The sequence below is a fragment of the Pyxicephalus adspersus genome, chromosome Z (genome assembly GCF_032062135.1).
Source record: "Pyxicephalus adspersus chromosome Z, UCB_Pads_2.0, whole genome shotgun sequence".
In the NCBI taxonomy this organism is placed as follows: Eukaryota; Metazoa; Chordata; class Amphibia; order Anura; family Pyxicephalidae; genus Pyxicephalus; species Pyxicephalus adspersus.
Genome location: NC_092871.1, coordinates 8,654,688 through 8,680,188, shown reverse-complemented (window position 1 = coordinate 8,680,188; position 25,501 = coordinate 8,654,688). Strand labels below are relative to the sequence as shown.

General features: G+C 39.1%; 1 protein-coding gene across 6 annotated transcripts in view; it reads right to left on the bottom strand.

Annotated features, from left to right (window-relative positions):
- COL11A2 (collagen type XI alpha 2 chain) overlaps nt 1-12,875 on the bottom strand; it is a 93,294-nt gene extending 80,419 nt beyond the window's left edge. For 3 of the 6 annotated variants that reach the window (XM_072429577.1, XM_072429573.1, XM_072429572.1), the window contains exon 1: nt 12,629-12,875. In XM_072429577.1, coding sequence (XP_072285678.1) covers nt 12,629-12,737 — 109 coding nt within the window. In that variant the 5' untranslated portion in view covers nt 12,738-12,875. The remainder of the gene's footprint in view (nt 1-12,628) is intronic. The other 3 variants (XM_072429575.1, XM_072429574.1, XM_072429576.1) reach the window with 1 other exon arrangement.
- Between the last annotated feature and the right edge of the window lie 12,626 nt (nt 12,876-25,501).

Genomic DNA, 25,501 nt, shown 5'->3' with positions numbered 1-25,501 from the left:
GAAGATTGAAGAAATTATAACAGGAGGTCCCCGAGTGATCCCCGGGATCGCACACCCTTCTCAATGAATGCAGCCACAGCTGCAATCATTGAGAAGATGCCCGGCAAAGGAGAAACTCCTGACATTGTATTATAAGTATCTCTTACAATTGATACAAATTTATAATTTGTAAGATATACTTATATTACAATGTCAGGAGGTTCTCCTGTGCTGGGCAGCTTCTCAATGATTGCAGCTGTGGCTGCATTCATTGAGAAGAGTGTGCGATCCCCGGGCACTAGAGTTTAAAAAACCTCTAGTGCCCGGGGATCCCAGAGGATTTCCAGGGCCGCAAGATCGAACTTAATATTCTCGCTCACTCATCCCTATTGACCATGTTCACACTTTTATCCAACTGGGAGTTACTTAAAAATGATCAGGTCTGGTCAGAAAGCTACACCAAAAATACAAAATAACAAGGCCTCTATCATACATATGTGAAATGTGGAGCTGCCAAGCATTTCCCTAAAGCCTGTTATGGATCAATATTTGCACACCCATTATAGCAAAAACAGATGGACACGGAAAGACCCTTCATCGTGTAGACACTTTTTTTGCACACATTTAGATGGTAAATCTATTATAAAGGCCACTTTAAAACAGCCTTCATTTGTCTGCTATCAGAAAACTAAGCTTTGTAAATCTAAACCTATACAAATGGCATTGTCGATGTGAACGGGAAGTTGACTGAGATGAAAAGTAGTACCTTGGTCTTTCCAGATGAATATAGCAACTAACAATTCCATTCTAATAAAAAAAAAGTAATAGCTGAGAGGCCAAAGTAAGGAGTACGTTTTATAAGGTATAATAGCATCCACTCCTGGCCAGGGCACTATCTGCATGGAGTTTGCATGTTCTTCCCGTGTTTGCGTGTGTTTCCTCCGGGTACTCCTCTCACATTCCAAAAACATGCAGTTAAGTTAGTTGACTTCCCCCCAAAATTGACCTTAGACTGTAATAAAGACATATGACTATGGTAGGGACATTAGATTGTGAGCTCCTTTGAGGGACAGTTAGTGTCATTACTATGGATTTTGTACAGCACTGAGTAAGATGATGGCGCTATATAAATACTGTATAATAATAATAATATAATGCTTCTGAGAGGGGAACCTGAAAGTTCAATTGATAGCAGGAGTATGGCTGCTCCGGGGATGCAGAGAGAATCCTCCACCAGGACAAGTGACTTTTTCTGTAGCACACTATTTTTTTGAATTACAGAATGCAGCAGGTCAATTTACGGTGCACATTTAATTTTACATGCACCATCAGATAGTAGTGGATATCCCTCCGGATCTGTAACATTAATTACAATCAGGAAATGTATTGACAACATTGGCCCACCAGAAAGTAATAATGCAGAAAGGCTGTTGGCACCAGGGCTGCTATCAAAAAATTCTGGGCCCCATACTAGGTAAACATTTTTGGGTCCCTTCCCCATGTCTAAAAGTTCATACATTGCAAAAGTCAAGTTCTTTTGTTTGATACCCAATATATAGGTAGATATGGTGGTAGCCTTGGTTGGCACCCCTACCTTTTAGCACTGGGGTTCTGTACATAATCTGTATGGATGTTTTTTCGCTGTATATGTTTGTTTCCTACAGGTGCTCAAATTTTTCCTCCACAAACTTACTATCAAATGATTTATCCTTTATCCATATAGAGCATGTGTGAGAATGGACAATAAATGATTCAGTGTATGAGATGTAAGGTGGGGAGTGCAAAGACATGGGATATATATTGGGATGGGGGCCCTGAAAGTTTACGTTGGAATTTAAGGATCTTTCCTAACAGGCTGCATTTAGAGATATTCACAACAATTGTATTACACTGATGTTTGTTACAAAATACAGACATTTCTGCATTTAAATCCTATTCAGTTGCTTTTTTTTATTTATTAAGGTCTTTTATCTATAATTATTCCTAAAAGGCCGTTGAAATAAAATACATAAATATGCATATTAATCCAATTTGTTGATCAAAAAGCTGAACAACTGTTAGTTCTGGTGCTGACCTGTCAATTCTTTTACAATCTTATCAACATGAGATCAGACGACTTAGTAAGAGAAAATGAATTACTTTTCTATGATAATAAAATATTAAAATTTTGCTCTAAATCTTTATAAATAAACAAAACTGCAGAATTTACAGTTGATCTGCTACAAACCATTGGCTGAATGGCTTTAGGAGCAAAAGCATAAAGCAAATAAAATATATTGATCTGTGTTTAATACCTACTAAGAATGACGTCCTCAATTTCAGCCAATCAAAAGCCATACTGCAGTAAATTGCTACCATCTGATTGGCGGGTGTGGATCATTGCATAGCAGAGCTCCCTACCTTGGAATAAAAGCCTATTCTAGTCTGTATCAGAGGACAAGCTTGTCTCGCACACGGTGGCTATTTGACAGACAGGCTGCTCATAGATTCTGAAAGCTATCTTCTTAGTTCTGACACATACTTTCTAAAACCAAACTAAATATTTACCTCCCCCGCTCCCTGGGCTTCAGGCCCCCCAGCTTTACCAAAACTGAATCCGTTCAATAAACAGAGGAGAACGGGGCACTGTACATACATCCAGACACACAATGAGCCCTCTGTACAAGTCCTCGCCCGGCCGCAGACAGAGGGTGTCCTTACCGCTTGCAGGAACACAAGCTGAGAAAACTCAATGCATTTCCATTTCAAAGTGGCCTTTTCTTAAAGTGGGGACAGCAAGGCACCCAGAACACACCCAATTCTTCACTAATAAAACTTACTTTGTTCAGCAGGTCCCAACCCATTGCTCTAATTCTACGGTTCCTAAATCTTAGGCCTATGGGGGTTTCCTATGCAGTTAAATACCAGGCGGCGGAAAATTGAGGGGGAAACAGTAGCGATGTGTGTCTCTGGAATTAGATCCATATGGTTTTGAGTGGTTATGTGGCACGAACATTCTCTGCTATTTGACACATTCAATCTCATCTCTGACCAGTGAATGCCTTTGCTTTGACACCCTGCCAGCTATGTTTTTTTATCTACAGCTGCGGGAGTTCAGGTAGTATTACAGGACGAACCTGGCTGCCTGGAGAACCAGCCAAAATGACAGAAAGGAAACACTGTATGAATTCTCCGTACTTTTTTCTACAAAAATGCTGCAAAAACTTGTCACTGTAAATTTCAGAACATTTCCTTTACTGTTCTGCAAACACACATAGACATTCCTGATCCTTGTCGCCAGAAGCAGCAGGAATTCAATAAAGTAGCATTGTTAGCCACTAAACTACCAGAAACCAGTGGTAAGTTGGCGGCTTCCAGCAGCAGTCCAATGCCTTTCTGTGTAAATTAGCAGCCCTAAATGACCAAAGTACTTTTTAATTATCAGGGTATTTTGTGGCTATTTTGAAGTAAAATAGAGATGTTGGGAATACTCCAAAAAGGGAAATAGCTGAGGAACCAAGGGATACCTATAACACTGAGCTATTTCTATTATTAGAGGGGTTACCTGGTAAATTATGATTTAGTCACCATCTACTACTATGGGGATAACCAAGCTGGTTAAAAAACATGTTCCTTGCTGATGTGATACTGCCAGACTTCTGCTCCTTGTGTAACCTTCTGTGCCCTCTCTACTCAAGCTACTTGTAAGCTCAGCTGAGCCAAGCTTAGAGGCTTAGAGAGTTCTTCACAATCCCTAAATCATAATACGTCCTGGCCTGGATCATGCCTATGCAAAGGACCAACCTTTTAAGCCTATGGGTTGAATTGTGTTTGCTCAAAAAAATACTAGACCTGCTAAAGATGGCATCCCCATAATGTGGCCCACTGGTGACCAATCTCCTCAAATGACAGAAAAAATGATTTCTGCAATTGATTTAAGACCCAAACTAAAACAAAACTGGAGCACATATGATCTGGTCAGTCTAAACACTTCTTAGGGCCTAGGCACCTAAAGCTCATGGTGTCATACCTACTTAACCTTATATGATGTATTTTTCCATTTGAACTGGAAGTGACTGTCCATTGCACGCTCAGTCAATATAAGTTTCAGTATCTTACATTACTTAAAGGGTGCCCTAAGTGTACTTTTTTTCATAACTCCAAGAAAGGGTTTCTTGTAAAAGCCACCTTGCTTCACTATATGTTGATTGTAGCTTATACATGTTCTTCTACAAGAGAGGGTTTGTTCATTGTACTCTATACCAAGGAGACAACACATGTTCAGTAATACAGATAGGCTGATAAAATAACTATAGCTAAGCCTATAGCTGGAGAGTTTAGGAAGGTGAAGCTAAGGTCTGAGGAATAAGGCAAGAAGAAGATGAAGCTATAGAGCCTTTTTTGTAAAATCTATGCTATCGATAAATCACAAGTAATATAAGGGCCAAAAACCTTACGTACCCAGAAGACCATGCAGTTCTGGGCTCCTACTGATGTCTAATTAGGTGGATGATCAGTCAATCAAAACTCTAAAGCAAACACCTAAGCTTTGATCATTTGGCCAACATGTAATGGTAACAGCATTTTCCTAAGCAAAGGTAAGTATCTTAGCCCTTCTATAAAGCTTTATGTATTAATGGAGACAGCAGACATATTGCGGGTTGAAATAATGTTTTAGCTACCCAGTGATCCTTGGTGGAAATTGGTGACAAAACCAAGACTTTTAATATAAAAACTAGAATATTTTTTCGCACCTGCACCACAGGTAAAAGTCATTTGCTTTTCCCAAGCAGTATCTGCAAAATTAAATACTGACACAGCTTTTTATAGCTGCCAAAAACTGGTCTAATTTCATGCTAGCTATGGCTTTAGCAATGGTAAAATGCAAGACAAGCTAAGGAGGAAAAATGGGAAGAAGAGTATTGAACTTCAGACAATAAAGTGACCCAGACACCAGTCAATAGTGTGTGATGAGCAGAAAAATACTTCATACAAAAGTGCATGCAATGAATGTCATTCTACTGAGCTGTGTTACATAGTTCTAGGGCAAGTACCAGAAAATACAGCATGCAAGTACAACAAAAAACAGGGCCACAAGGATGAATCCTCCCATCATTCCTGATCATCTGTAGATGTTTTTTTTTATCATCTAGCTTTACCGCATGATTGTTTTAAAAGGTATGTCTCTGTATGACTAACATGTACATGTATTATATCTGGAATTCATTGCTTTTGGACATACTTTTATGGTATAAAGAACCACTCAATATCATTATTATCACAAAAAATCTTCCTGCCAGGAAGGTTCTTTGTTCAAGTACCTTCTGTCTACTAAAAGTCAAGACCTGGCCACATCCTATTGTCTAACCAACTCTGTTGTGGGCACTGAGGCTGCTTATCAATTTGGGAAAACACTACAAGATTACATGAAGGGGCAAGCCAGACCTTGACTTTCTGAAGAAAGTCAAAATTTCCATTAAAGAAGGCATTGGAGGCCCTGCCATGCTTGTGAAATTCATGAAAGGTGTATCCCACAATGAAACAAGTGAGATAGAAATTAAAGATGGTAAAAAAAGAGGAAACGTTAGAAATGGGCCAGGAGGAGGCCACTGGGAAGAGAGATGGAAGCCAAGTGAAAAAAGTGAATAGAGGGCATGAGCAGAAAAAAAAGAGAGGTGAAGGAAGTTTTGATAGAGAAAAAACAAGTAAAGGAATGGATAGAGAAAGGGAAGGAGGTGATAGAAGTTGAGAGGATAGAAAAGGCAAGCAAAAGTGGATAAAATATCAAGAGAGAAAAAGGGGGACAGAGATTGGGATGAAATTACGAAAATGGTTAAAGGGAAAAATAGAAAAGAGGAAAGAAAAGGTACAAGGAGAAAAGAAGTGATAGGAGACAAGGTAGAGGCTGGACGAGAAAGGAAAGGAGAGATGAAAGAAGAAAGTGGACAGAAGAGAAGATATAGAACATAGAAAAGATGGCAACAGTAGGGGGAAAAAAGCAATGGAGACCTAAAAGATGAGAATGCATATTGCGGCCTATTACAGGGAGTGTTAGCACTAGTAAAGTGATGGACGGACGTCTTATGTTAAATCCCATAGCTGCTATTTCTGTAGGAGAGCCAAGACACGGAGTATAATCTGAGCATTATGCTTTATATGAAAGGAGCACTCTCAGCCCAGCTCACACCCACAGTCATTTCCTCTGTGACGTTTCACATTGCAGATCCCTCTCGTCATTAATTCAAAGAGCAGAGACATCTCTCCGGTTTCAAACAATCTGTCATGAAAATGAAATGAAAACACAGACATCATGTGCTCGGACAGCCTCAATTATTATTGTATAAACATTAATACAAGGACTGTCTAAGGCTTCCCAACACTGCAGCTCCTCTCCATCATACCATCACTCAGTACACAATGGCTCCAAATAAGCCATGAAATCCCCCCTGTAAATGCTACTTTGTGTGACCGATATAATTCCGAATGTGCATCCAAATTCAGTATATGACATCATACTCAAGCACTAAGTAATACTCCATATAACCTTTCCCCTTAAATTTTTATAGCACTGGCCTATAAATTATTCTTACGCCATGTTTCCATTAATACTGTAGCCCATATATCACCTATAAAAATCCTACAGCTTTCTAGGGGCTATTACTACAAATTATTCCATATATCTTCCCTCAAATATTTCATTATATCAGTATAACCACAGCCAGATGTCTGCAACTGATGCTAGATAGTTTAACTAACCAGCCTCCATTTTCCTCAGTAGGCTTGGGATTGGTGACCTGTATAGTCCAGGACAGCATATAAAGTAGAGTGTATTTTTTTATTACATTAAAATCATAGATGATCACAGAATACAGAGTGTATCCTTTGTACTTGTTCAAGGTGCCATAATTATTCGATAAAAATCCTCCAAAAAATCCAATTTTACTTAGAAGTGTCCCAAGTTCCACTGGCCGAGTTAATAGGATTTTATGTACAGTTGGCACAGCCATTGCTTAACTGTCCAGATTGGGTTTTAGGCAGCTCAGGGGTGGGGTCCAGTTTGCCCAGACATTTTTACCTGGAACCCTGACATGGCTGTAGAACTCCTCCTTCTAATCCTGTAAAGTCCTTCCCAATAACCCATCCCTTAGTCCTAATAACTCTTTACCTTTATTAAGGAATATAAGGATAAGGATATATGCCTGCCAATGATTGCTTTTAGGGTGCTGAATATATATATATATATATATATATATATATATATATATATATATAGAACAGTTTTTTTAGAGTAAAATTTGTAAGGTGGCCAAACCCTGCATGATGGGTTCACACCACGTAAATTATTATTATTCCTGATGTTGATCATTTACCTGGCATCACCACCATTGCCGAGCCCAATCTGTGAACCATCAACCAGCTGTGCTCCATTGACCAGCCCAATCAGGCACCCCAGATACGCTACTCCACCTTTACCCACTAAATTATTGTTCATTTCAACTGTCAATAAGCTTTCAAATTGATCCATACAAATCATTCTGGTATGTCATATACCAGATCATATTTCAATCTCTTTCAACCAGCTCTCAATCATGCAAAAAATTATTAATGCAATGTGGCACCAATGGTTTCCATTGAGCTGATGTTTTTTTATGAAGTTTTGGTCGATGTTTTTGCATTTAAAAACTCTTTGAAATCGCCTAAAACTGCTCAATTTTTGGTCAGCATTGGACACTCCATTGGTGGGATTTCCATCTTTATCACTTCCTGTAATGAAGTTGTTACTCTCCCATAGATATACCACCAATTTATTATTGTTATTATTATTGTGTATTAGGACAGCCCAATATCATTACAGACGAGATTCTATCAGGTGGTGGGGATAAATTTCTGATGAAGCTTTTGAGAATTTCAAGCAGGTTGTGCGTCACTTAGCTTTTTCCCAGCTATTTAGGGCTAACATATCAGTCTGGGGTTGGAGTTCCAGCACTGTTGCTTTCTAAAGTCATTAAACATTTCCAGTAGTGTTGAATACCCAGGCATTTACCGCTCCCGGAGATGTCCAAAGCCAAACATGCTTTCGGAAGTTGCTGCTCTGGAATGGAAGAAAAGTTAGAAAGTTGATGGTACTATATCTTCTATTGTAGGGATCCAACTGTTTTAATACCTTAGAGACCCTGGCATGATTGCTTCAAAACTGGTGGCAATTTCTAAGTGCAACCAATCAGAATTCTCTCTGCTAGCGTCATGATATCAATTGATGAACTTTGATTGGTTAATATGGGTTTTAGCAATTAGCAATTTTTTATTACTTAAGCCGGCATTCATTTTGCACCACAACACACACTCAGGTGCCAATGCTGCAGTTCTATCAGGAAGCAACAACCTTGTCCATGATTACAGGTGATTTGATCAATAGTTTTCCCAATGCTAGTCATCTTTATGCAGCCTAATGTGTTTTTTTGCTGAGCAACTCTACCAATACTCACATATACATACCGTGATAACTGCATGGATCGCTTGGATTGATGTCAAGAAAACTCAGCTGCATCTTGACTAGCAAATTGGTTCATGAATCACAGCAAACTGCCTGATTAATCACCAATAAATGTTTATTTCAGATATTTGCATTCATGCTAAATTATATGATTTGAATTTGTAGACTGATACATTTATACATTACATTGCTCTTTAAACTCTGTTCTATTCAAGATAAATCCATGGGATATTTAAACAAACAAAAGATGACAGATAAGACAAAAAGAGGAAAATATACTCATTCCAGACATAACAATCTTGTAGTGGTTTGTATGTCGTGCCATAAAGAACCAGATGTCTGATTTGTGTTCACAACGCAGTTCTTCTTATACTATAGAGTGATCTTATTGTAGGACAAGTGTGGTCAGCAACCGGGGAAGTGATTGACATATTACTCTCTTCCCTAAAATAAGGACATCTTGAGTCCTTGGTCGCTTAAACAGGCTTTGCTTTCATACTGAGCTCCTATCACCCCCTCCACTGCCTTTCACTGTAACAACTGACACCTCTTCCAAACTATGCAGCAGGCCTCCTCCTCCTCCGCTGGCACCCACTGAACAGGTAGAAAAATGAGGACAGTGGAGCATTGATTAAAAATCAAGAACTCACCAAGGGACAGAGGGAACAAAAAACTTTCTAACACCAGAGCCTTACTAGAGAAAGACAAAAGTCAGAAAAGTTGACTTGTGGGGGAATAATTCAAAAAGTCACCTAAAACCTTCATGATGAAGTGCAGTTTTAGCTCACTGCACTTCTGATTTTTGAATGGACCCCAGCTGCAAGCTGCAATATACTTTAAAAGTTCCTGGACTCGTTACTTGCTCTCCAGTGCCTATAAGTCACGCCATACTGTCCCTGTCCTAGACTAACCCCTTTCTATCACAGTACATAGTTTGCAGCTTCTGAAAATTGGCATGGTTGTTTTGGCACAGAAGCATTGGCAATGCATCTTTGTGTAAAAGAGTTTTCAGCACCAAAGGAGTATATGTGAGTGAATTTTAATCACTCATTTGTATTTGGCATTGAAATTTTTGTGATATTGTTGCCCATTAAAATGCAGTTCTTCATTTTGACCTGACCATATCTTTTACCTCTAAATCTAAACCCTAACTTATCCAACCACAACCTAATCCCTAAGCGTAACCCTACTTTTCATCTCAATCTAACACACAACCCTAATTTTTAACTAGAACCTAACCTCTATTATCCATAGAGATGCATAAAGATAACTAATCAGATTGCACTCACTAGCATCAGAAACATCAAAAAGTGACAAAAAAATCTATGCTGTAATATATCAAGGATGCAAATTTAGATGCCCATTAATCACCAATGCTACAAAAAAAAATCTTTCCAGACCTGTTCTCATCAAGTTGACATCTGTTGACAGATACTAGTCACAGTTTCTGGCTCTTTTTTGGGTTTATCCCAAGAATAAATAAATATTGCCAAAAGAAAATACATTTTATGGATGATGCTATCTGTTGTCCCAATCTATCCCTTTATTTGTTAATATACTGCACTTGAAATATCATAACCGTTAAGGTTGTCAACCAGATTTCCATTCCCAGCTGTCCTCTCTGATTGGAAGCCATTCCTTAAAAAAGGACCTTTGTTCTGATCCAAAGCTTCCTCTGTTCCACCCGCTCTGTCACCTCTCCTGAGAACCTGCAATATTTTATTATGTGTTGCTACTTTCTGTAGAATTTTGCCCTTTAATTTGTAACTGGTATGGAATTCATAGCCAGACGAAAAGTCTCCATCACAGAGAGAGCATGCCTGTTTGCCAGCCAGTACCTTTTATATGATTTTGTGCTATTGCGATTTGATTCTCCCTTCATGGAATTTTCTTAGCTCTCAATAAAACGTTTTCTTGTTCCATCAGCCAGTGCTGAGCTCATTAAAAACAAACCAAAAGAACAAAGAAAGCTCAATCTGGCCGGTCAAACAATAAAATATCCTTATTGTTAGGCTCAGGCAGAAGACGTCAAGGAAAAGTTAGGAGGGATTTTCTTTGTCAAAATATTTCAGCTTCAGAAGCTCCTAGGATTTCTGCAAAGTTAAGACTTTGTTTTTTTAAAAAAGATATGAAACTTCAAGAACTTAACAAAATTAAAGCGCATCTCAAGTCAGAGTCAAAGTTAGACATTTCCAATAAATCATTGTAGAAATCAGTTCTATAACCCTATCACTGCAAAAAAAAATCCCTATAGCTATCATGGCACTATAAATTCCAGCATGCTTTGCGATGCTCAGGTTGTCAGGGCATAATTGTAATTGTCAGAGTAATTTCTACTGAAAGCCATTGTTGTAGAAGAAGGGCCAGGGCAATATAATCACCTTATAAAAATATCAACTTTTTTCTCTCTGGGGTAAATGGCCCATATTAAGGTGGGCATGTCAAGAGCTTGCCCACGCCCATCTGGTACAGTACTGTCACCCAATTTTTTGAACACAAATTGATAGCCAGACATCCCCCTCTCCCCCCCAAATATTTCAGGACCATATGCAATAATAATAATAGTCTGAAAGACTTGCCCTTTGCATGCACCATTTGCTGTGAGATATGAGTGAGCTTGGTGTGTGGGGGCCACACTGCAAGTCATACCTCACATCCCCTGACTGTAGCGTCTACCTGGGCTCCTTGTGCGCCTGCTCCCCCTGCACACCACACACAAGGACCTGCACAAACACCACTATTCACAAACACTTCTATACATACATACGACATACCCAACCCAACGCCCACAATACACTGCTGTGTTGGAAGCCAAAGCAGGTGGTTTGCTGAAGCTCCATCAGATCATTTTCACAATATATGTGCACTACAGATATACAATATACAAAAGTATAAGACACCTATAAACCACTTTGCACAAAACGTAAGTTTACCACTTGGTTTTAAGAAAAACTTGACATCGGATAACGCCAAAGAAATCTTCTAAAGATTTATAGCTATGACAAGAAAGAAAGCTACTGTGTATCTGACAGCTACTGTGTATCTAACAGCCATGAGACTTTTCATTTCTTGGCTATACTTTGTGTTCTCATCCACAGCAGTAAACCCCAAGTTTAAACAATTGCAAAACTTGGGCTTTTGAGATATCATTCCTTAAAGGCTTTAATCAAGATTGATGAACAAATAAGCTACAACAAATGTTCATTTATTAAAGGCTGTAAAATATGCAAGCATCTCCCAGGAGCTTTTCCAAGCTGACCAACCACACAGTCAGTGGTGCTGAGGTTAAATTTAAACACAGCTAAATATACAGAACCATCCGGATTGTATCCAAAACCAAAAACCGAGGGTAAAGGGCTAAGAAAGCCGCAGCAGGTGGTTTGTGCTTGTCCTGTAATTCAAGAGCCTGAAATATCCTCAAAGCACCCTGTGTGACTTTTAGGAGACTTGGGAGATCAGGACTCCATGGGTCTCGTCTCCTTTAGGTGCTGCTCAATAAGCGTCAAAACTTGCAACTTTTATTGTATCAGACCTTACAACCAATTCTGACCATCTGTTGGACCGTCAGTGCTTGGCTTTAACACAAACAGTGAGTGACAGAAAATGACAGCAGCCTTTACAAATGACAGCTAGAAGTGCCAAACTTCAGGAGGAAAGTATTTAACTGATATTGCAAAAGTAACCACATAGTATATCTTTTTAATCATTTGCACCTGTTGCCTTTTCTGTCTGCACAAAAGTATATTCACCAACTGTTATTTTTTACGGCATTATCCACAGATTGGATACCTGGAATCAGAAAATTATTTAAGATTGCTCACAAAGATTGATTTTACAGCTTAGATCTTTTTTGGCTTCCAAAATGCTCCAGGAGTTGCTTTTGGATGCCAATAAAGTGCAAATGGCATCATTACCGTACCCCAAATCTAAGCACAGATTAAAAGGATCCATGTCGGTGATCTGACACCTTGGAGAGCCCATTTTGAACTTTTTAGGTGCATAGCGTCAATATATTGCTATCCCAAAGCATTCAGTTCAGTGACAATTTTTAGGTTATGAGACCTGCCAGGTGCCATTGCCTCCTGCATACCTCAACGTAGCATGCAACCCACTTGCCAATGAAGTTCCCTGGCATAGTTTGCCCCCCAAAAATGGCATGAAGTATGCCAGTCTTACCTGCTGCCTGGGTCCTCACCAGCTGCCAGAGGAGGAGCAGCGCCAGGCTGCAGAGAGGGGGCACCCCGGGGACCCTGCATCTCCTGGGCTGCCGCTGAGGCCGGGGCATGGTGCCCAGGTACAGGGAAGGGAGGGGAGAGGAGGAGGGCCGCAGGATCAGTAGGAGCGAGCTGCAAGGGAGCAGGACAGGACAGGACAGGAGAGGAGAGAACAGGCTGCAGCTACTGCTGAAAACCCACTACTTACACCATGTGCAGACAGCCTGGGGAGGGGAGGGGAGGGCTGCCCAATACTGGGAGGGGAGGAGGAGAGAGAAGAAGGGGGGTGCCTAAGGTGAGACCCTGTCCAAGATCCCATTCACTAAACACACCCACTTTCACCCACTTTCCCCTCTGCTCACCCCAACCCTTTTTTTTTTCCAAATGTAAAAATTTTACAAAATCCCAAACTTTTTCCTGTAACTTTTTGTCTCCTGGCTGTCACCTATCCTGCCTCTACCTTCCCATTCTCCATCGCCCTGTGTCAGCTGTCACTTCCCAATGTTTCGGCCCCTCTGCCCTCCCATCTGTCTTCTCCCACATGGTCCATCACTCCTTGTCCCAACCTCCTGGCTCTCCCCATCCATCTGTGCTCCGCACACCTTTCCCCATCCCTCCCACAGCACTGTGTGAAATTCCTCACTCTTCCTCCTGTGGACACAACAAGGATTCACATTCTACAGAAAAGCTGCCTAATTGTCTTTATCAGGCAACTCAAAAACTAATATTTACTATTAATTAGGAGGAGATTTTTTTTCCCTTGAGACTTTTACACCCAAAAATGCACTTAAAGCTGCAAATGCAAATCAAATGTTATACATGCATGATACTCAACCAATGCTTCCATACATACAGATGAGATAAGCTTGTTCACCAAACTCGGCAGACATGTCAGTTGACTACTAGCGCGTTTCTGCGTTTCTGTGGTAGTTGTTTTGCAGACGCATGAAGTTGAATGATAGTTGCTAGAATGGATTCACCAGACTGAATCCATCATGGCACCAGGGAATCAATGCGGATGGTCATCTATTGATGTCTTTCGCCAGTTTTTGTATAAATGAATATCCAACAATGAGGTGGACTTTTTTTTTATGACATTTATCTAACCTGTGGACACAGTAATCTAATGGTATTTATTCTGGACAGCACTCTGCCTCTTAGATTGTAAGCTCTTTGGGGCAGGGTCCCCTCCTCCTGTGTCACTGTCTGTATTCGTCTGTCATTTCTAACCCCTGTTTAATGTACAGTGCTGCAAAATATGTTGGTGCTATATAAATACTAAGAATTATTATTATTATAAAAAATAATACTGTGTTATTAAATGATGATAAATGGGTAAAGCAATAAATGTTGCAGGAATATTTTAGTGTTTTTGGTTATTTTTAAATGCAAATAAATAAAACTGTTTAAACTTTGTTATTGTGCTGTTAGCATGCCAGGGATTGTTTTTTTGTTTTTTGTTTTCTTTTGTTTTTTGCATAACTTAACACCCAGACCACCCATAAATGTTATTTTAAAGTGGAACTCCTGCTGAAAGTACAAAAACAGCATTTGAAGTAAAAACTTTAGCAGTTATTGCTCAAATAATATTCTCTGGTTGAGATATTTTCCAGCAGAACTTTATTTTCTGCTACTAGATGTAGTCAGTCTGGAAGCCAGCAGCATTTAACCCACTTCCTCTGAGCCCAGGTCGTTCTGGACCAACCCAAGCCTAAGATTGGACAGTGAAAGAGAATGCAAATGATTAGTTATTCTCTCTGTCACACCGCTTTCTCCTCCTATCAACATGTTGCTTGTCATGTTATTTGTGCTGCTTCTTCCTCCCACTCCCTAGCTACACTGTACATGGATTGCAAAAGGGTAATACCAGGTCATATTCAGACACCTATACAAATTATATTTTAAAAATACATTTAAAAATGTGTTGATGATAACCAGGGTGTGGTGTTTGGTGTCCTATAGGAACTTTTATTACAACTGAATTAACCTGACATAACTTCTTTTAAGAATATTCCAGCAGTAAGATCTCCCTGCCTTATTTCCTGACTCTGTTGGATGTTGGCCATTGCTTAGAAGTTTTAATTTTCTAGCCTGATAGTGGTAATTATTTTGCCCAGTATGGGTTTTAAGATTTATGGCAGACTCACCTGCAAAAGTGCCCCCTCTAGCAATGTGCCACTTCTTGCCTTTTCTGCCATCTTCTACTAGTTCTTCTGCCAGTTTTCTCCATTGGCCTTCATTGGTACATTGGCACACTGCTTTTAAGCCTCATACAGACAACCAATGGATGTCAAATGATTGTCAAGGCAAACTATCTTTTTTTGATTGTTTCTTTTGACCGATAAAGGAATGAGCACTGTACACGCAGCACTATTCTGTTCAATGAAGAGGGGAGGGGGTGGATGAGCAAGCAGCACCCAGCTGTGTTCTCCATAGAAATGCAGTTGTTACCGATCGGTAACTCTTGTTGTGCTATTAGCTGACGTGTTTACGTATCTTTACTCTTTACATCTTATAAATAAAAACTTATTATCAGTCAGGAAAAGGTTTTATTGGCAGATGAGACTTATAGACATAGAGATACCTGCTAACTTTTTTTAAAAAACTTGACTGTAATTCCACTTTCAGCTGCATTCTTCCGGGCTGTCATGCTGTCATCACAATATCGATCCTAAACTGTAAAGTAATGACGCAGAATAATGATGAGAACAGCAAATAGAAATAAAAGCTCCTTTTGATCCCTTTGTTTAAACACATTTTTGATTTCCTAAGAAACCCCTAAAATTAAGGACAGATACAAACATTATTGTATCTTGACAGGTTCCATTGGAGACATCACAAAAATCATAGGAAGGGTAATAAAGGGCAATAAAATGCATTTATATATTAGGTCTCCTGCTTTGCCTGATGGGACTACTGTGCTGTTTGCCACAGCTGTGCACACCTACGTACTGGAAGTAGGGGAATAATGAAGCATTTGGCAGGTAAACAGCTCACTTTTATGTATTTCATCTATGTAGTTAGCTTGTTGCATGAAATTCAGCTTTAACTCCATCCGTCAGCTACTAACTATTGTTATTACTGAACACTGCCAGTTAGCTTTTGACTCCAATCATACCTAAATAACATGAACTTTTTATTATTAAAACATGTTGCTATATTTAAAAAAGTTCTTCCTTGATTTAAAAGTAAGTTGTCCCTGAACTGGCACCATGTGCAACAGCCCTCAGCCCCTCTTCATACACTGACCAATATCAGATCTGGGGAATGGCGCTGGGTCCTGGCAGTCCTGATAGTGGGTGGAACTGGGGAATGGTTTTATTTTTTCCCAGGATTAAATCCAAGAACCGGAGTTATTCCATTGTGCTTTGGTTCTGCCTGTTTATGCTTGAAAGTTATTAAAATAAAGGATTAAAACCTAAATGCCAGTCACAAGGGTAACACAGGCTCCTGTGCTGCTTTGAGGTTGCCATATTTTTCTGTGATTATAAAAATATGGAATCAGAGATGTGTTTCTGCAAAAAGCAATATGTGAAGTACAATTATAACTCAGAGCAGACACATTCTGGTGTTATCAATGTAGTCAGTAAAAAGAATAAATATTTTTGATGGGTTGATTTGGGTTACTACCTAGCTTGCTCCTGGGTAGGACTTTGGAACAAAATTCAGAATTGCAGTTTGAGTTTTTTGTCTGTAAATATATCATGGGTTATGTTAGGTATACACTATGTGGTTTTGTCAATGGTATTTTTAACATTTAAATTGATCCTTTGCCATCAACAAGTATTCGATTTGCATTCTACTTGTTTAAAAAAAATGCTTTGCCCTAATTATTTGAAACATTCTGCCCAAATACCAATCTTAAAGTATCAGTTTAAATGATTCAATGTTATCTAATCCATCATTCGAACAATCTAAAAAATTGCATAGCCACTTGCTAGTGTTAGTAATATACTTAGAACACCACTGACCCCGAAGTTTCTTCTCTTTTAGGCTGGCTCAGTGGGGCAACTGAATGATAAATCTGCACCAGGTGCTAACAGGAGTTGCCAACCAAGGGCATAACTGTTTGTTTGTTTCTGCAGGAGCAGTCCATTTTTGTCGCCTTCTTCTTGGACACGTTCTTGTGCATGTTTACCCTAACCTGTAATCTGTATGTACCTGGGGCCTAGCCAAAATTTGTCCCAATGATTTTGGTGGTGATCAACATTCTTGATGCAGGGGGCCACACACACACATCGCTAAGGGGGACATAATGGTAAGTAAATACACTGCAGACATGCAATAGGAGATAGTCAAAGGCTACAAACATGCTACAAGAGATGGCCAGAGACAGCAGACATATTATGAGTTGTCGGAGACTGGAAAATAGATGGATAGCAGAGAAAAAGTATGAAAGTGGGATATAAATAAGCCAAACTACTTAACTTCTAATATTTTGGCTAAGGATTTTGCTTCCTTCCTTGGCACTTATGCTACTTACACACTTGCAACAATTGTCATTGGAAATGATCTTTCATACCAGGATGGTCGGTCGGACGATGGACGCAAGATTCTCATCCGATATCAGCCGTGAGCTGATTATCAGACGAGAACCATTGCACGTGTGTATGTAGCCCAAGTTAAGGAAAACACAGACTACCATCCGTGGGCATTCTTAGAGCTGCACAACAAGTGCCAAGGGTTCACAGATTGAGCACCAGGATACAATGCAAGAGTGATGAGTGATGACCAAGGCTTCGTCCAAGAAGGAGGGAGAACGTTTGGTCCAGTAAACAAAGAGGAGATTGTTAGGATTATAAATAATGAAGACTCTTGCATAAAATTAGCACAGTCAAGATTGAAAGATTTGGATGATTGGGGCATATTTCATGAATAAAGGAAGAAATCCAAACAAGTCTCTAAAAGAATATCAGGACGGAAGGAGAATGAGAGGTTGTCCTTATATGAGTATATGAAAATGGACCTGGAGCTTGAGGTTCACCAGGATGAAGATACATTGAAGACCCTTAGAAGACGGATATTTTGGGAAAGCTGTGATAAAGGGGGTCAAGATCCTCAATAGACTGTAGAGCCATGGAGTAATTAAAAAATGCCAAACATACTGAAAAATTGAAGTGTTTTTGTATACTTTATTGATAGTCAAACTCTAGCATGTCTTCATATATATATATATATATATATATATATATATATAGCTGTGCTCCTGACTATATAAGTTCTCTTGGGAGACAGAGACCGATATGAATGGTTCAGTGTTCTCTGTAACTTGCTGTGGAAAAGCAGGCCGTGCTATATGAGAAAAATAAATAAATAACAGTATATGCGGCAGAGAATGGTATGCATATAATACTGTTTTTAGTGGAATGAGCAAAAGCAAAATCTCTAAGTACAAAGAACTCTAAATGTAACTCTTCAGAACAGTCATCGAGCTCCTAAAATACCTCCACTCTGTCATTGTGAGGGATAATGTTTCTGACAGCACATGGAAACCAGAAGGAATGTGGCGACCTCCCCCTTTTTTTCTTGCAGTGAGAATACTTAGACAGCACATGACACATGCTTCACCTCGTCTGGATTCCTCAACGCAAGCTACCTGTGGCTGCCACAGCTATGGAGTCCCAACTGAAAGCAAGAACAAATTCAAGGCAACTTATCATAAGGAGACAGAACTCTTGATCTGCAAATGCGTTATAGGTCACTGTTTCATCAATCAGTTTGACAGCCAGGCAACAAGTATTTTCAGATCAATTCAAAGGAATTATGTTGTTGATTGTCTGTGTTGTTGAATTATGTTACTGGAGTGTAAAGAATAACACAGTCAGGCCATGTTTCCTGGTCCTTTGTATGGAGATATAGTATGATTTAATAAATACAATACAAAAAGTCAAGTCTGGTGTCACAAGCGCTTCCTCAAGCATTACTATTACATTTCAGGAGGGGAGAGGTTCAAAATCAACTTGAACATGAACTGTTGAGATTTGCATCCAGCTGCTCATATCTCTGAATCTACTGATTGTTTTGAAATTCTGAGATCACTGTGGATTACCTGTCCACGGCATCGTGATTAACATGATGGTGTTATATCTGAGCTGACATCCCTGCTCAGAATGTAGATACTGATCCTTGATAATATGCTTAAACATGGAAAATAAATAAATATGCTCAATTCTACACCAATTGGAATAATAGTAAAGACAAAAAAATTAACATATGGTGCTCCTTAAACTTGCCACATACATGAGCCTAATTTGGTTCTTCCTGGTGTCATGCAAAATGTATCTCAGCAGATCCAAAATTAAAAATCAGAATGAATAAAACAAAAAAAGTATGATAGCGTGAAATGATTTAACCAACCCATTAACCTACTAAAAGGATTGGAATTCCGGATAGGATTTGCATTTAGGTAAGGAAAACACGGTCTGTATGCATTCCTAGTGCTGCACACTAAGTGCCAAGGGGTCACAAATTTAGGACCAGGGTTCAATAGAGCATGATGTCAAATTATGGATGATGGCCAAGGCTTTCGAATATATGGGAGAGGAGAGTTTTAAGGATAATTTTTGGTCCTTTTTGGTAAAGGAAGAGAATATATAAAAGATTAAAAATGATAACGAAATTAGAGCTTTGTACAAAGAGCCAGATTTAGTTACCAGAACCAAGACTGGAAGAATTTTGATGGATAGGGCATGATTCAGATTCAGGGGAAAGAAGAAATATGTTGAAGGCTCTATCTAACAAGACATCCAGGTGAAGAGAGAATCAGATGCTGTCTTGATATGAGGATTTGAAAGCAGACCTGGAGCACATGAAATCCACCAAGAAGAAGAGATGGATGGAGAAAGGAATTTGAAGAAGTCTCCTAAAGGCGTATTCAGATGGAAGGAGAATGAGACATTGGGCCCGATTTACTAAAGTTCTCCAGGGCTAGAAAGGATACACTTTCATCAGTGAAGCTGGGTGATCCAGAAAAACTGAAATGAATTTCTCCAAAATAATTTTCTATTTGCTAGAAAATGGTTTGAATCCTGGACCAGATCCATTTCAGGTTTGCTGGATCACCCAGCTTCACTGATGAAAGTGTATCCTCTCCAGCCTTGTAGAACTTTAATGAACCAGGGCCATTGTCCTAGTATGGAAATGTGGAAGCAGAGTTGGAGAAGCTGAAGAAGAACCTGAAGTCCACCAGGGTGAAGAGATGGATAAGGAAAGGAATCTGAAGAAGACTCCAAAAGGGATATTCCGATGGAAGGAGAATGAGACATTTACCTCGTATGAGGATGTGGAAGAAGACCTGAAGAACCTGAATTCCACCAGGGTGAAGAGATGGATGGAGAAGGGATTTGAAGAAGGCTCCAACAGGACATTCAGATGGAAGGCAAATGAGATATTGTCCAATTATGGAAATGTGGAAGTAGAGTTGGAAAAGAAGAAAAAGAACCTGAAGCCCACCAGGGTGAGCAGATGGATAGAGGAAGAAATACAAAGAAGGCTCTAACAGGACATTTAGATGGAAGGAGAATGAGACATTGTCCCCACATGAGGATATGAAGCAGACCTGGAGAATCTGAAGTCCACCAGGGTGAAGAGATAAATAAAGAAAGGAATCCGAAGAAGGCTTTAAAAGGGATATTCAGATAGAAGCAGAAAAAGGTGTTGTCCTCGTATGAGGATGTAGAAGCAGACCTGGAGAACCTCATGTCCACCTGAATGAAGAGATGGATATAGAGATAAAGAAAGGAATCTGAAGAAGGCTCCAACGGGATATTCAGATGGAAGGAGATTAGGATGATGTTCTCATATGAGGATGTGGAATCAGACCTAGAGAACCTAAGGTCCACCTGAGTGAGGAGATGGTGCAGACGCATGGAAGATGGAGAAGACTGGAGAAGCCAGGGTAGAAGCCAGGGATATTGTCCAATTATGGAAATGTGGAAGTAGAGTTGGAAAAGAAGAAAAAGAACCTGAAGCCCACCAGGGTGAGCAGATGGATAGAGGAAGAAATACAAAGAAGGCTCTAACAGGACATTTAGATGGAAGGAGAATGAGACATTGTCCCCACATGAGGATATGAAGCAGACCTGGAGAATCTGAAGTCCACCAGGGTGAAGAGATAAATAAAGAAAGGAATCCGAAGAAGGCTTTAAAAGGGATATTCAGATAGAAGCAGAAAAAGGTGTTGTCCTCGTATGAGGATGTAGAAGCAGACCTGGAGAACCTCATGTCCACCTGAATGAAGAGATGGATATAGAGATAAAGAAAGGAATCTGAAGAAGGCTCCAACGGGATATTCAGATGGAAGGAGATTAGGATGATGTTCTCATATGAGGATGTGGAATCAGACCTAGAGAACCTAAGGTCCACCTGAGTGAGGAGATGGTGCAGACGCATGGAAGATGGAGAAGACTGGAGAAGCCAGGGTTTTCAGTGGACTATAGCACCACAGAGTAAGTAAGTGATGCCAAACATTGATGTAAAGTTTGTAACAGTAATGGGATAATAAGAAAGACAAAAATGAAAATGTATAATGCCCCTTAAACTTTCCTGCCCCAGGCATGAGCCTAGCTGGGCTCTGTGATAAATTGCCTATCTAGCTTCATGGAACAGGAAAGCAACACAATAAGAACAGGTTCTTTTGGTAATTATGGGCTGGCTGAACACAGGCTGTGCTGAATCCTGAGGTTTCAGCTATTTCGGGTATTTAAATTACAGGACAACAACCTTTGGGGGAGCAGTATGGCTCAGTCGCTGTCATGTCAGTGGCACCTGGTGCTTCCTGATTTAAGGTTATACCTCTGTTCCAGTATACAATCCTCATCATAATCACTGCCATTGTCACTTGTTCTATGGGGTTACAAAGCCAAAGAATCACAGATGAAATAAGGCAATAAAATGTAGATCTGAATACTTTTAGTGTGGTTCTCCTCCCTCCATAATTATAAAACCCATCTTAAAGAACTTTTTACAGATTCTGACATATGGTGCCTAATTATGGGGGTCTTCCTACAACATTCATGGTACAAGACAGACAAATTAGTAGTTTCTGATCCCAAGCCTAAATTTAGTTAGGAATATTTAGAATAGACTTGTAACTGTACATTGAATAAACGAGACGTGACCACTGACCTACACTACAGGATGTATGTCACAGTAAGGATTTAAAGCTGAGCTACAACCAAACAACTACATAAACAGATGTTGTACATGTATGGGAGCAATTTTACTTTCTAAAGGATTTTTATTTCTGCCTATCCGGATGTAAGATTTTTATAGCTCTGCCACACCACATAAGGCAGAAGACCTAATTTTCCTTTGCTGTATTATAGTAACATTTAAAAGTCCTCTATCTCATTCATACTATGAATGGACAGTGAAAAAATAAGCAGAAGACTGATGAGGTTGTCTCTGTTATCTGCCCACTCCTCCTATCAGCACGCATCTTAGCACTTATTGATTCGCTGTGCTGATTCTCCTTTTCCTAGTCTAACCTTTGCAATACAGAGACTACAATCGCGTCAAGTCAGAGTCACGCTGCTTGCATTTTAAAATACAATAATGATGTATGAATAAATACAGGAGCTTTTGTTTCCGTGTTTACCTTTCTTATAGGAAATCTCAATCATATCTTTTCAATCGTTATCGGCAGATGGTATGTTTACCATGTTGTGTGTTCGAATGTGGAAGAAATGCGTTTCCTGGTATCAGTTGGTAGCATTGCGATATAGGATTCCCAAACTTCATCAAATCATTTCTGTCTTTTATATCTCCCTGAAGTTAAGATTTAAAGCAGACCCCCAATTAAAGTAATGAGCCTATGTTAGGATGGACAGAATTTTTGCAGTATCAAGGACCCACGCAATGGAGCAGTGCCCTGGCTTGGTAATTGGTTGTTCGAAAATTTATCATGGAATAAAAAGGAGGGAACCAAATGCTTCCCTATAGTGGGAGAATTTTATTAATATTATTATTATTATTATTATTATTATTATTAATAATAATAAACAGGATTTATATAATGCCAACATATTATGCAGCGCTGTACATTAAATAGGGGTTGCAAATGACAGACTAATACAGACAGTAATACAGGAGGAGAGGACCCTGCCCCGAAGAGCTTACAATCTAGGAGGTGGGGGAATTTACACACAATAGGAGGGGAATTTTACATTGTTCTAGTGGCAAATTGGGGGTTATGAGAAAAGGCTGAGCCAGGGGGTAGGCAGAACAAGGAACCACTTTGGGTTTTTCAGCAGGATTACAGATTATTATGATTATTAATCAGCAGAATTACAGATTAACCTAATAAAAGAAAAACAAAATCTATATAAAGATAGTTTGAACAGTCCAAATACATTTATTAAACAGGTGTGCTTCAATTTCACTCTATTTGTACAGCAGCACTGTCTAACACCAGTCCTCCATGGCTAAGATAAGCACACATTTTTTTAAAGTTTCACAAAAAAACAGCTATAAATTTACTAAAGTATAGTTTACAAAGAGAAAATGTTGTTTATATGGCGTGTATATAGACAGGAGCTGGACACCCACATGAGTCCCTTGGCTAAAGTTTAGGATACAGAGGCATAATGTAAGTTAAGTTTGTAAGTGGCTCTGCTAGTGGTCCAAAGGACATGACTTTCTGCAGGACGTTGGCTGACCTCAGCAGGAATTTACTAACCATTTAGGCTTTGTTGACACCACCATAAAAAGCATATGTTTGGAGATTGCTTTAACCCCTGCTGAGCTTTTCCATAATGTTGTGCAGTTTTGTTCTAAGCAGTACATTCACATCGGGACTTCTTCCCAGCACAAAGCCCAATGCATGTGTACTGAGACAGAATAGGTCAGTTTTCTGCCATGTAGTGTACCTAAGCCAGAGGCATCATTTAACTGGTGACCTTTTTATTGGCCTAGTGTTTGTCTGTAAATATTTTCCAAGGTCATATATTAATGAAAAGTAAAACCCTTCGTAATGAGATTGAATAGTCTGGTAAAGTGTATCTGAACCCAGGGACAAAAAGTATTGTAGCCAACCAGTCCTTAGATATAGTGGAAGCATTTGTTTTCTTTTTAAGGCTTTTTCTCTTTATTTTTTTGTGGTAATCCTGCAAATAACCCACTTTCTTTGTGAGGGCAGCTACACATACTGCACTGTATCTATAGAGGTGATGTACCCACCAATGGACAATAGCACATAAAGAGAGGGAAGTGTTAGATGGACTAATAGATGTAGACAGATTTTACAATTACAGTAAAAAATAAATTAAAACCAATTCTAATTAATCCTTTATGACAGTTGCTGCAGCAGCTTTTATTTCCTTTTGAATAAAATAAAAGTTTTAATGTAATAAATAAAAGCTGATCATTGCAAACAAAGTACAGTATGTTAAATGTTTTTTTGCAACCTTCTAACTATTACTGTTGCTTAACAACTTGGTTTTCAAAAGATGTAAAAAAAACAATCAGAAAACAGATGGAGTAAAACCTTGTTACAGAGGGGACACAGAAAAATGAAATATTATTATTATTATTAATAATATAATAATAATAATAATAATAAACAGGATTTATATAGTGACCAACATATTACCCAATGCTGTACAATAAATAGGGACTGCAAATAACAGACAGATACAGACAGTGACACAGAAGGAGAAGATGACTCACCCCGAAGAGCTTACAATCTAGGAGGTGGGGGATACTATCACACAATAGGAGGGGACAATGAGATTTCTTTCAAATCTGCTGGGGGAAAGCTGTAGAGAGACTGCTTTATGTAGTTTTTTTTATTATTTTGCTTTTAGTTACACTTTAAGCTTCATCAACTGGAAAATAAAACAGAAATGTAACATGAACCATTACTATAATTTTACTAAAATATCTTTATCTAGAGACAATTTGAAACAATAATTTCATCAATGTCTGCTATTTCTTTAGTACACCACTCTTCTATCATTGCATATGAATCTGTTATATGTGTGTAGAAGAGCAGAGTTGAGTGAACCTACCTCAGTTCGGTCCTAAATTAAAATTGTAAAACCCGAACTTATCACTAAACTCCATTGATGTTTGTGGTGAACAATTATTGCAATATGATTATTTGGAGCTAATAGAAAACTACTGTAAAAAAGGTTACAGGAAATGAAATACTGCAATAGGAGGCATGCACCAACGGAAATAAAAATATACCCAGCATAGGGAAGGCTTTCTCAGGGGAAACATTGAAAATAGATTCACCCTTTATATACCATGCTTGGTGGATGCCCTAAAATAATACATGGCTTTTTTTAATAATAAAAAATGTAGTGCCCTTCCCTTTAAATTCCAAACAGAACCTTATCCAGGCATGCAGCTTGGGATAAAGGGCAGGGAGTGTGCGGGTACCCCATCCTGTACCAGGCCGCATGTATTTAAACAATGAAGGTGTTTTTTTGCAAGTAGGTGCTTCCCCTTTCCCTGTCCTGCAATGTTTTCAGCCAAGAGTCTCTTTTTCCACATTTGGTCCCCAAAAAGGAGGGAGGATTGTTGAAGAATATAGAAGACCAAACATGTGCCCAGTTCCAGGAGAGCTAATAGCCCTCTGATTTCCACAAGTAATTTGCAGGTACATATTATTAAAGAACATCAATGTCAATCACCCCACTCAGTGATTTTGTTTTTGGTTTCGGGGAAATGTGATAAAGCAAACTCCAAGATAAACCCATGCTAGTCCCGATCTCAAACATCATCTCTAGTGAAGGATTGTGAACTGTAGACGCAATTATACAATTCTATTTATTGTTATTGTTATATTCTTTTAAAAATTAATTTTGATTGGTTGCTACTTTTTCCACTT